The 12,966-nt window shown below is 34.2% G+C and overlaps 1 protein-coding gene across 1 annotated transcript; it reads right to left on the bottom strand.

Moving 5' to 3' along the window:
• Positions 1 to 322: 322 nt before the first annotated feature.
• Positions 323 to 10,608, bottom strand: LOC145635985 (DNA-binding protein RHL1-like). The gene is made up of 12 exons (XM_081687412.1): positions 10,134 to 10,608; positions 9,349 to 9,459; positions 8,146 to 8,232; positions 7,828 to 8,051; positions 6,063 to 6,142; positions 5,356 to 5,543; positions 5,210 to 5,249; positions 5,062 to 5,117; positions 4,935 to 4,983; positions 4,319 to 4,362; positions 1,778 to 1,828; positions 323 to 890 (listed from the first exon to the last, which is right to left on the bottom strand). Exons 1-12 carry the CDS (start codon positions 10,458 to 10,460, stop codon positions 855 to 857), a joined length of 1,293 nt encoding a protein of 430 aa, XP_081543538.1. The 5' UTR covers positions 10,461 to 10,608; the 3' UTR covers positions 323 to 854.
• Positions 10,609 to 12,966: the final 2,358 nt, after the last annotated feature.

The raw sequence follows: 12,966 nt of genomic DNA, 5'->3' as shown, positions 1-12,966 counted from the left end.
CAAAAGAAGCTTGAAGAGTTGGATTAATGTTAAAATGGAGGAAGATGGTCAATCTCGTCTCTGTTAGCTGCCATGGATCTTGAAAGAGGAAGGAAAGAGAAGTCTCAGCCCGTCATTCAATATTACTGTAAACCGGATTGTTTGTGACATTACCTAATATTCCCATTATCTTTCCTTCCTCTCTTTTAATTGCTAGCTGAGCTATAAACAAGCTTGACTTATTACAAACAATACTAGAGGAATGGGATAGTTATTTTCACACTCAATCTTCTCTTCTACTTTTACAGATCTACAAATGTAAACTGCAACGCAAATGGAAAAATAGCGAAAGAGGTGAGGATCATGGCGTTGTGGTAGCAAGTGATGATCATGATTTCAAGAGTTGCCAAAGCGACTAAACAAGCAATCGATGATCATGATTCCAAGAGTTGCCCACAAATTATTTATTGAAGAGGGTAGATCACTCTTAAGTGCAGCCTCTCCAGTTCCCCAAATATAAACTCACAATATTGGAAAACCATTTCCTCTATAAATGTAAGAGTGTTGTAAACTTGTGCTCTAATAAAAAAGTCCTGGAAATTCTACTTTAAAACAAATCAGTATTTTCTATGGGATGAGTAGCCACTTCACTCTGATTTCATGGTGTGGAGTTGCTGAATTGTATGCCCTGCCCGTCAAGAAGTCATCAATGTTACAATCTAATGAGCAATGGATGCAGATATATGAACACCCCATGTCCAAGTTTGACAGACAACAGCTACCATGAAACACCATGGACTGACATCCAGCAAGAGCGATAGCCCCTGCATACAAAGCTCCCAACCCTTTTATCACAGATAATGAGCCACAATATATCAAGCTTCCCAATTGTCATCACTTTCATCAATTTCCTGGAGAAAAAGCAAAAAAAAAAAAAAAAAAAAAAAAAAAAAAAAAAAAAAATTTAGCAGCTATCACTAATACGAAGCAGGTCATGAAAGCATTATAAACGTTTTTTTTTTTTTTTTCCCTTGCAACATTAACCTATTGTTTGGATAAAAAGAAATGGTGATAAAGGGAAGGAAACAAGTCCCTTGTTTGGTTAAGAGGATAGGGGAGGGATCCAACTTCCCTCTATAATAGGGTTAATAGTCCTTAGCATAGATAGGGAGAGAAGGGAAAGAAATGGAGAGAAGGGAAAGAAATGGGAGGCAGAAATTTGTTAGGGAAACCTAGAGAGAGTCATGGCCTTTTGGAGAGTTGTGAGCTAAACTCACTTTTGAAGATTGATAGCCTTAAGCTATTAACCTATCCTTGTAACCCTTTCACCATTATCAATAAATCTTAAGCTTTCATCTTTATTAATTTGCTAAGGTTAAATCAGAAATTCTTGCTGTTACATTGATTTTACTGGGTGATCAAACTCAGTTCATCACACCCTCAATCACCATCCCTTGATAATTGGAGTGATTTGGAGGGCAAATGGAGCTCCACCTTCCCCCTCCCCTTCCTCGTCTTTCCCTTCCCATCCCCTTAATCTTGCTATCCAAATGTATAAAAACCTTAATAGGCCAACTAATCTGACCATATTAATTTTACTCAAGTGATGTGGTCCATAATAAACTTAAACAGAAAATGTTCTTGCAAATAAATTTTATAATCAAAAACTAAAAATCAACAAGGATGGGTTGAACTTGAACCCCCCAACATTTGTTACTGTCTTTTCTCTGCACACAATGAGTCAATGACACTAGTAATATAAAGTCGAAAGAAATTGAGAAAAAAAGTAGGATGTGACCTCTGAGGCACTTGAAGATTCCTCAATATCATCTTCATCTTCATCTTCAACCTGCAATTGTTAAAAAAAAAAAAAAAAATTAAAGAATATTAAAGGTAGCAACAACTTCAGTTTCACATCATCGTATGTGTCAACGAAAGATGCTAAACTACCAACAACAACAATAAAACCTTAGTCTCAAAAATGATTTTAAGGTCAACTAACATAAATCGTCACAAGGATCCATCCACAAAAAATGCAATAAATAAAGTAAAAAAAATGAGTCAAAGAAACAACTCAAAGAAAAATGAGAAAGTGAAAGTGGAAAACACAGGAAGCAAGAAAATAATGGAGGTTTGTTTGTTTCACCTTATATTTTCTTGAAATTTTCTTATTTCAGGCAGGTTTCAAATAAGCTAAGTTTAGACAAAATCATTTATGATAATACTTCCTCCGTTTTTTAATACTTGCAACACTTTCCTAAAATGGAAATGTCACAATAGTTGCAACACACTATAACTAGAAAGTTATTTGGGGTAAAAGTTGTAATATTTCCCTTATTTAAAAGCACATGGCCCACTAAAATATACTCTTAATAACCTCTCACCCCAATCTAAAGTGTATTAAATCATGTGAACCCCACTTTTCTTAAATACCGTGAAAAAGTGTGTGTTGCAACTATTAAAAAACGGAGGAAGTATAACTTTAGACAAAATAAGTTGAACCAAATAGAGCCTATTAGGTGATGTGAGGGAAAACAAATGAAAAAGGTTTCAGAAAACCTTAAGAAAAGAGTAAATTAAATATGCTTATGGGAGGTAATTTGCGAAGTACAATGAGTAACAAAAAAAAAACAAAAAATTACACAAAAGTTATTCAAAAACTTATAATTATAAATACATATGAAGCCATGCCATGCCATTGTCATAAATTTTCCCTCTCCACTTTATCCTGGATAGGCTTCCTCCCCTCCACTGCCATGCCATAACTTCCTCTCAATCCTCAATAGGCTTCTATCACTCTCAATCCTTCTCCAAGTTTTAACAAGTATTCAACTAACCTCGCTAGATATTTTATTGTACATAGCAAAACCACCTAAGGCAATTCGCCCTCGTCTTAATCTCAATAAGTGTAACCCTACGTTTTTTTATAATTATCTCTTTCATTAGCCTAACCTTTCTAATATGGCCACACATCCAATGTAGCATACACATCTCTGCCACATTCATCTGAATAATGTGACGAAGTTTCACAATTGTGTGGTGTCCATAAGTTAGTGCATGCCAAACTATGTCCATAAGTTAGTGCATGCCAAACTATCATGTAGTAGAATTTTCCCTTGAATCTATGAGGCATGCCGAGATCAAATAAAAAGTTCATAGCACTCTTTCACTTCAACCAAACCAACTTTGTATGGCAATATCTTCGTCTAATTTCCCATCCTTATGGATAACAGATCCTTGATAGCAAAGAAATTCAAAACCTTGGAGCAACGTGATAGCCCCTACCTCCCTATCTCTAAGTCCGTTAAAGTAACACTTCAATTATTCCATCCTATTATTCCCTCCATTCTTTTTTGATTGTCCCATTTGCAGTCTGCACGGTCTCCAAAGCAATATTGTAATTAGTATATCTCATACTACATATTGAAAAAAAATGTAAAAAAATATATATATTTATAATTTTTATATTTTTTTTATAATATATAGCTTGAGAAATATGAGAAGAATTTAACAAGATCACACATAACTATGTTTTGAAATATACATCTATTGTTAAAGTATTAGATTCCCTTTGCATTGGAATCTCCAAAGATTTCAAAAAGGACAAATATTAAGAAACGGAGGGAGTTACTAGAGCTTAAAGTCTCTTAAATCCAAAGTTTGTCTCCAAAATTCCACTTACTCTCTACACATTATTTTGTCTCATATATCAACACAATATCTTATCGCAAAGTCTCATCCCCAACATCATGCAACACAGCATATTGTCTTAAATTGAACTCGTAAGTTTGTTCATAACTGGCAAAAGGAAGAGAGGTTTAAGGCTATGTTTAGTTCACATTATTATTGCTTATATACTCTTAACTAAGTGCCTATTTGATAAAGTTTTGATCTTATATGTTCAAGGAAAAAAAAAACCAAATGGGGTTTAATTAGATTTGTATTAATACGTATTTTCTAAACACATAAGTTTTTAATCACGAAATTAGCGATAGAACAAATAAACGATAAAGCCTAATTCGGACTTATTTTTCCTGAGCTAATTTGAACTTTTTTTTTTCTGAACTAATTTGAAAAGTAATAAGGTTAATAGAGCTGAAAGGCTTGAACTTTTCTAGACATAATTTCCGGGTGAGTTGGGGCATTTAAGGATTGGAAGAGGCGGTAATAAGAACAAGTCAATTAGTCATTTCCCACATCATATCACCATTAGTTTTTAACTACAAAAAAACCATCAATACCACATGTTTCACAGTGAATGGTCACAAAATACAGCGTGCTATATTAAACTTTGTGGGAATGATAATATGATAAATACATGAGTGTTTGAATTGAATACCTCAGGTAAAGCAGCTTTTCGTTTTCTTTTATCATTTTTGGGCCCTGCAGCATATGAACAGTGATAATTTATTTATTGAAAAACAATAGAGCAAAAGCAAAAGGCTAAAAATGTGTTCACTTACAACATATAAACCTTATTTACCAAACAATTTATTACTAATTTACTATACAGTAAAAAAAAAAAATTAAAAAGCATAAAACAAGAAATGCCTCTGTTTTTCATCTTGAAAACTATATTTATCAAAATGGAAAAAGAAAGTCCAATTTTTGCTTTTTACAGATTCATCAAGGATTTTACTATAAGCTCTCTCAAATTCATTTTCCTTGTTTCAGATAGGAAAACAACGTGAAATTAGCATATCCTTCAACTTAGCACGAAAAACCTATTAAGGAATTTTGGGATGCAAAAAAAAAAAAACCTCACTCAATTTTTTACAGAAATACAAGCTGTTCTAATGATTAATTCATTTTTACAGTTTATATGCACATATATTTGTGAAAAATAATATTACTTTCACAGAAAACAAATGTTACAAGCCAAGAAAAAAGGCCAAGTCTAAACAATCCATCGAAGCAGCTAATATGACATGTATTGCTACACAATCAGTACATACCGGATTTGTTGTCTTGAGTGACGTTTTTTACTTTCTTCTGCTCTGCAACCTGTACAACAATTTGCATCTTCCCATCAAAGATGGTGTAAATAATGAAGTTTAACTTTATTATTGTTGGTCAACTCACCTTCACCTTTTTGCCTTTTGATTTTGAGCTACTACGCTGCATCTTCTCACTAGAAACTGAGATTAATCAACAATTTCACATATCTGAGCATATATATAGTCATTGACAACTACAATAAGAATTTATATGGAAAAGGAAAAGTGAAAACCTTTACAGGAAGCTATCTTTTCTAAACTTCCAGATGTATTCTGAAAATGATACTTCAAATAAGATATTATTGCAGTATATATAGAGACATATGCCATACAAAGAGAAATATGAGCTGAATGTACAAAGATTATGCTTTATGCTTGCCTTTGCTTCAACTTTCTTGAATAAAGTTGATATAGTGGCTTGAACTAGTGAAGTACGAGATGATACATTAGTTCCAGAATTTAACAAGGAAGACAATGGTGGTTGTGCTGTGTCTTCAGAGTTGTTTTTCGCTACTGACCTCTCTGGAATACCAGGATCCTGATCATCCAAGTATGACTTTAAATTCTGTGCTTAAACATTAAGGTAGACAAATTTTGCCATTTTGGTATTGCAAGAAAAAAAAAAAGAAAATCTGAAACACAAAATTAATTCAGCACCAATTGCAACTATTAGTACCAGATAAGTATTTCACATAAATTCTTAGAAGTGAGAGTATTAAAAATCAAAACAACCAGTATTAATGCATGCAAAAGAAATCACCTACAAGGACAAAGCACAAAATATCCCCAAATCTGAAAATAAATACTCACTTATGTAACACACAACTCACATGTACATTAAAGTGCTCCTGCATCTGAGGAAGCATTAAGAACATAATAAGGGGTACGCGCTAGCAAAGGATTACAAAAAAGAAGCACATGACCTTCAAGCTCACGAGTTAAATAAACAAGTATTATCAATGATATATGTTTTTTTTAAAATTATCAGATTGAGTGGGGCATGGTTATGCAACATTTCAAAGGTAAAGACAACCAGCACAATAAATTTCCTAATATAAATTGAAAGATAGAGAGCAAGAAGGATATTCGCAGTGTCCTCATTTACTTCTCCAGACATATCACTGACACTCTCAGCAGAATCATCTCCTGAAGATACTTCAGCAAAACTGGACAAAAGAAGGAAGACAGCAACATCAGCCTCAACTTTGATGCTAATCCAAACACAATAGTCAAAATATTATTGACCCATGGAGCTCTGATATTCAAAGACTACAAAGGAGACTTTTTCTGAAAGACGCAATCTTTTTAAAAAGAAAGGAGAATAAGTGATGAAGTCATAGCAAGGAAACAAAAAATAATGATGATGATTATCATGACACTGAAAACTAAGCTGAGGATATGGACACTAACACCAGCCAGGATAACAGCAGCAACTACTTCCTCCGTTTATTTTAGTTGCATCACCTCCTAGGCAAATTTCGGAGTAGATATAGAGAGAAAAAATAAAGAGGACCCATGTGATAGGAGAGATATAGATAGAATTTATTACCAAAAAGGGAGAGTGATGCATCTAAATTGAAATTTCTATTTTTAGAAAGTGATGCATCTAATAAAAAAACGGAGGAAGTATTAGAATAACAGGCTTATTTCAATCAGCTCTAGCATGTACAGCCAAAGCAAACAAAATGGAAAACAAAATAAATTTCTACGTATGTAACAAGAGGAGAAATGAAAAAAATTAAAAACCGAGTGGCTGTAAGCAAAAGCCTACAAGCTGCAGGACACTCAGATAATGAGACAGACAAACACAACGAAGAGTACAGATGAAACACTCCCTCACCTACCTAACAATAACCCTAAAGTGTAAGAGCAATTGCTACTTTTGGTCAGCTACACTAAATCTTAAGCCATTACTTGCCCTATACAACTTTGTTCCAACTTTTGAAAGATAACGTCACCTGCTTTCATAGCCCCATTATGAGGGACTTCTTACGGAGCATCTGTGTGTTTTATCTAAACTTCACACACTTAAGTCTCAATATCAATTGAAGTTACCCTCACCTAATTTCTTATCACTTCAATATTTATTACTCCGTACTTCGTATATCTCTTTTGGTATATTTACGCATTGAAAGAAGCATCCTTATTTCAATCTCTACTTGTTTCTAGACTTGTGTTTTCTTGATTAGCAAAGGAAAGAAACATGACAGACAATACAACAATTCCCGAAAGAAATTCCACCCATTTCATTTTGCTGAATGCAGTAGCAGAAAAACATAATCTAGTAAAATGAATATTAATTAAGATCCAAAAGAAGAAGACAGAAGCAAGAAGCATGACAACAATAATCTCAACCCTAAATAATCAATAAGCAGATGGCGTCAGGCCATTACTCCAATCATAAAACACCAAATGGACATTTATATCTAAAATACTACGTTGCATGCTGCTTTCCTGCTTTACTCCCTTATATTGATGGTCAAAAAAGGTACCACAACCATTAACACATGTGGAGAAAACTTCTACATAACAAAAATTTCTTTTGAAGAACAGAGAATAAGCTCAGATTAATCCCCATAGAGAAAGCCACGTCAGTGCTCAATGCAGTAAAATACAGCAAGACAGGTGAAATGAACAGGCATAATCACATCATACAGGGACAGCTTGAATTAAAACTCATCTAGTATGTCAAATGGAAATCAAAACACATAGTACAACTGCATGGGACCAATGTTGGGTTTAATCTTGTTTTACTGCTCCTAGGCAAGATTGATCATTATTAATTTTCTTCAGAAATATTTCGTATATAATTTAGTAAGTTATTAAATTTAACAGAAAAGATCACACATACTTGAATTTCCTGCCAGCAGTCCTTCCTGATTGCCGGACTGGCGTGCTATTTTCTAGATCAATCAGATTTTGATGCCTCTCAGGTGATTCAGCTTCCAGCTCATCAACTGGTGACGCAGATAGTGGTTCTTCTTCAGCAGACATGGGAACTACTTTCTTAAAATCTTTTCTTCTTGTAGCAGTTGCACCAGCACCGCCTTTAAAATCAACCTCAGGATGCGATCCCTAAAACCAAAAGGAGATGACCCTATAGTAATGCCTAAAATTACCACATAATAACATACATATTTTGAATATGAATGATGAAGATAAAAAAAACCTCATATAGCTCTTTTGGAAAATCCAATCTGGCCTCATCTGGATTTTCTTCTTTCTTACCAACCCAGCATGCATCAGAAAATACTATCTGCATATTAAAAATTAAGAGTCATGCCCCAATGTGTAATAGTTGAAGCTGGTATAGTAGTTAAAGACTTAAAGTCATTCAAAAGCAATGTCAAAATCAGTCTTCACATCACGTGATTCTGCTAGTCATACTCAATGCCCCCCACACCCTAAACCATCTGTTGTGATGGAACCAATTTTTATGTATCACAAACTCCAGAAAATTCATGTAAAGAGAGATGCTCATGTCACAAATATGTATTTGTCTAATATGCTAGCAAGACAAATTAATAGAAGAAAGCATAACAGTTGATTGATAATGGCTGAAAGTTTACGAAAGATAGCTTGAGGCTATAACTTTCTATTAGTGACTTTAGGTCACCACGCTCAAAATAGTGACTTGAGGTCACACAACTCCAAAGGATTCACTCCAAAAATCTGCCACTTTTCTCAATAGCTCTCTTCCTTTTTTACTTTTACATTCCCAATCCTAGGATGATTCTGGACTGTGCTTTTGTCTCAATGTGCATAGGTGGCATCTCCTATTTGATGACTACTACCAATACTAACAAGACTAAAATGCCTGTAATGCCCTTCCCCCAAGTCAGCTCATTACAAATTACTTATGATGGCATAAATTTAGAAGTAAGCTTTAAAGCCTTTCCCCTTGAGACCCCAACAGGTTTGATAAGCTAGCAGAGTCCATAAGATTATATAAATGAATTACACACATATGTAATGGAAATTCTTCAAGTGTTATTCCAATTCTTCTAGAATCACATGAGTAAAGTCTTAATTCCATAAGATTTTTTGATAAGTTTTTTCATTATCTGTAATTTGAGAAACAAATTCCAACTATATGGAGACTAGAAAATAGAAATACTATAACAAAGTTATGGAAATCAATAGACCATAGACAATTAGCCAACCTTAAATCAACCGAGTTCAGTATCTTAACCTTATATTTACCTATAAGGCTATAACCAACCAGGCCCCAGTATCTAATTCCTATACTCACCGCCATAAAATCTTATGCAGAGGCAAACTTTTATTTGAGGAAGCAGGAGTATAAGCTTAATGGCTCCAATCTATCATAAAAAGGCATCAAGAGAGGGAAAAAAAATAAATAAAGCCTCACCATGGTGTCAAACCAATCTTCACACATGACATTTTTGCCACCTCTTGAAAACTGTAAAGTTAAATAACGATTCTTCGGATACACAATGGTCCCAAACAACTTCATCCTCCCCTGTTTCATCATTCCAAAACCAAACAGATCAGATTATTGTCCATAAAAGTTTATAAGAGGCTTGTTTAACAGAAATGTACGTAATTTGAATTTATATAGTTCACAAAGTTGGGGCAATACCCACTCTGCACAGACTCGAAATCAAATCCAATCCACATTAATACCTTTTGTGGCTCCTTTCACACACCCCAAAATAATGATATAATTAATACTTCAGCTTAATATAAATTTTCAGACCCAAAAAATGAGAATCTACTAGCATTTTAACATCTTGCTATTAGGCAATTTTCTCCAAAAGATGAGGGGAATGACAAGGATTCCCACAAATTAACACAGAATACCAAATAGAGAACAAATTCAAAACCCATTATTTGAGAAATGCTGACAATCAGCAAGTGAGAATTCCGATAAACAGTACAGAATAAAAATTTAAAATTTTTAAAAAAAATAATAAACCCAACTACTTAAGAAAAAAAAAAAAACACAGTGTACTGAGTTCACTCCATAATTGATCACTAAACAAAGAAAAAAAATCAAAAACAAAAACCCCACAAAATTAAGAACTGCCAACAATCAGAAAATGACCACAAAATCCCATATTTAACCCATATAACACCAAATTAAGAACAAAAAAACAAAACCCACAAACCAATTTAACTGAAGAACAAAAATACCTGAGGAAAATCAAGGTAAAGGGCAGGATTTTTGGATCCCAAATCAGTGAGCTCACCAATTTTACCACCAGAAATCGGAGCTAAAAGCCCAGAAAAGGAGAAAAGATAACGATTCTTCCTCTGAGATTTCTTGAGAATATCTTTACCATGGTGTTTGATAACAGTTTTGGAGGGATTAAGAGGTGTAAAGTGTTTAGCAGGAGAATGTGAGATAATGTTGTTAGAGTAAGCAAGGTTTTTGAGCCGCAATCGTTCTTGTGTTTCTGGGTTTGCTTCTTCTTGTTGTTGTTGATCTTCTGCCTTTTTCTGCTTCTTTGGTCTAGCCATCACAGATTCGCAGCAGTTGTTGTTCTGCTCGAATGAAGTTGGAGTGAGATGAGCGGGAAAGCTCAAACAACTGGGTTTGTTCGTGGGAAATAAACTGTGTATCTTCAACGAAAACTGTGAGAGTGTAAGGTACGGACTACGGAGTAAGGGTTATAATGAGATCGCCCCTCTACGCTATTCAGTGTTCAGTTGTTATGTTCGAACGGCTTGTTTAGTTCATATTTATTTTTATTTATCTAAACTTATTTGATTTAATATGATATAGTGTAGTCTGATCTAAACCTATCTAATTTGATTTGGTTTGATCTTATCTAATCTGATTTGACCAAATTTTAACCTTAAATATATGATAACTAGAGTGTACCCGTGCAAAATGCACGGGATATATAAGAAAAAAAATATATTTAAAATGTGGAAAGTTGATTTTGATGTTGTAATTTAGACTTGAGCAGTCGGTTTTGGACTGGTCTGTTCTGTTGAACCCTAATTAGCTCTATTGTACTGAGTATTAATAATAATCGTATTAATAATGTGCTGACACCTGATGTGCTATTCTGAAATATGATATTCTAAACAAAGCTTAGAAGCTCAAAAAAACAGGGTTTACTCTTTTATGTCGATGGCCACACAATACTATTATGTGTTTACTTTTTCAAAGTTATAGAGGTTACCGTTCAGTATTATAGGGGTTACTCGTGTTACTCAGTTAGTGTCATATGGGTTAGTGTCTTGCTCTAGGAGTTATATACTTTGTTCTGTTGCAAGTAGTTATTCACTGAGTCCAGTTGCACAAAAACGTGTTGTATATTTTTTTTGTTTTTGATGATTAAAGAAATGAAAAATGTTTGGAGGGTAGTCCCTAAAAAAAATACATATAATTAAAGGGTTGGGGATTTAGAGTACTATAATTGAAGGGTTAGGGATTTAGAATACATTTTTTTTTATATGTTATACTACGCACCAAAAAAAAAAACACACACACATAAAGTGAAATGTTAGTAGTAGCCCATAAAAAAAAATAGTGAATGGGTAGTTTTTGATTTTTTTTTTTAATGATAAAAAATAAATAAATAAAGTAGAGGGATTGGTAGTTATTTTTTCCTGTAAAAAAAAAAAAAAAATCAAATACATGAGAGTTGAGAATTGGGGATTTGGAGGGCTCTCGTTAAGTGTCTCTACAATTATAATATAGATATGTAAAGAAAAAATGTATCAGGTGGAGTCTTGTTAGATTCGTAATAATGTGTATTTTATTAATATATAATTTTCATAATTTTTTTCATTACGAACTTAAAGATAACTAGCGATAAAAAAAACTGCACATAAAACAATGATTTGATTTGAACTTATTTTTTTCTAAAATAAGTAAAATAAGTTGAACTAAACAAATCCTTAATCGGGTTTGATTTATTTTATTTTAATAGCATTTAGAATGGTCAACTCGTATTAGTAGGGCTTAATTAAGTTTTCAGCAATCATGGATTAAGACAACAATTTAAAAAATTCAAAGAACACGAGAGATTGAAATGACTTACACAAAACTAGACCTCAACCCTCACAGTTTTACTTGTCTAGTAAACACGAAGTCACCAATTATATGTTTGTTTATATCAAAGCATATGTGCGACTGTGCGTGCTTCCCTACTAAAATATTTCTATGTCCTCTCTCCTCTTCTCCACCGTGGTGTCATGTTAAAGATGTCTTATATAGGAAAATTCTCAATGGTAGCCCCCTACTTTTGCTTATTCTCAATGGTAGGCTTTTTTTTTTTTTTTTTGGCATTCTTAATGGTAGCCTTCAACTTTTAAAAAGTTGCAATCGGAACCTTATTAAGTCTAAACCGTTAAATATTCGTTAACTATAAATTTTGTCAACCATCTTCTCTCTCCTTCCCTTCACTCATCTTCCATGGCAGCCACCTCCAACCCCAATACCCTCCACCTGCAACAACTTCCACTCCAACAACCACTACATCTCCGTCCCCTCTCCCACCGCAACAACCACCCCCTCTCCATCCCCCTCCACTTAACCGCAACAACCCCCCACATACCCATGAAATTGGCCACCAAAAACCCCAAAACCCACCACAAAATCAGCCATCCAACCCATCCACGAAAACACCCCCATGGAACCGCCACCCATAAAAAACGCCACCCAAGAAACCTGGAACTAACAAAATTACCACCTACACCTACCAAAACCCCTTCAAAACGAAATACCCTTGCGAAAACCCCACCCACCCCAACCCGTGAAAACCTTAAATCACCACCCATATGCACGAAAACACCATCCACGAAAATTATTCCTGCAAAAATGAAGAACCCTAGAATTTGATTGAAAATAAAAAGGGGAGTATGGAGAAATGAAGAGCACTTCAAACTTCAGAGAATTAAACAATTGAGAGTTTGGAGGTTGATGGACATTTACACATTTATCAAACAATGGTGATGAAGGTGGAGATCTAAATCTATGAAGTTTGGAGGTTGAGGGCAAAGGAGAAATAAG

This window comes from Chenopodium album, chromosome 6 (genome assembly GCF_948465745.1).
Source record: "Chenopodium album chromosome 6, dcCheAlbu1.1, whole genome shotgun sequence".
Taxonomy (NCBI): Eukaryota; Viridiplantae; Streptophyta; class Magnoliopsida; order Caryophyllales; family Amaranthaceae; genus Chenopodium; species Chenopodium album.
The sequence above is the reverse complement of the archived record's forward strand: the minus strand, read 5'-3'. Positions and strand labels throughout refer to the sequence as shown.

What these genes read in the sequence shown, in the direction of transcription:
- LOC145635985 (XM_081687412.1), bottom strand. Translation starts at nt 10,460, where the DNA reads ATGGCTAGACCAAAGAAGCAGAAAAAGGCAGAAGATCAACAACAACAA. An exon ending in AAGATTGGTTTGACACCATG is followed by an intron (nt 8,233 to 9,348) that starts GTGAGGCTTTAT and finishes TTTAATATGCAG; the next exon opens with ATAGTATTTTCTGATGCATG. An exon ending in CACTCAAGACAACAAATCCG is followed by an intron (nt 4,363 to 4,934) that starts GTATGTACTGAT and finishes CATATGCTGCAG; the next exon opens with GGCCCAAAAATGATAAAAGA.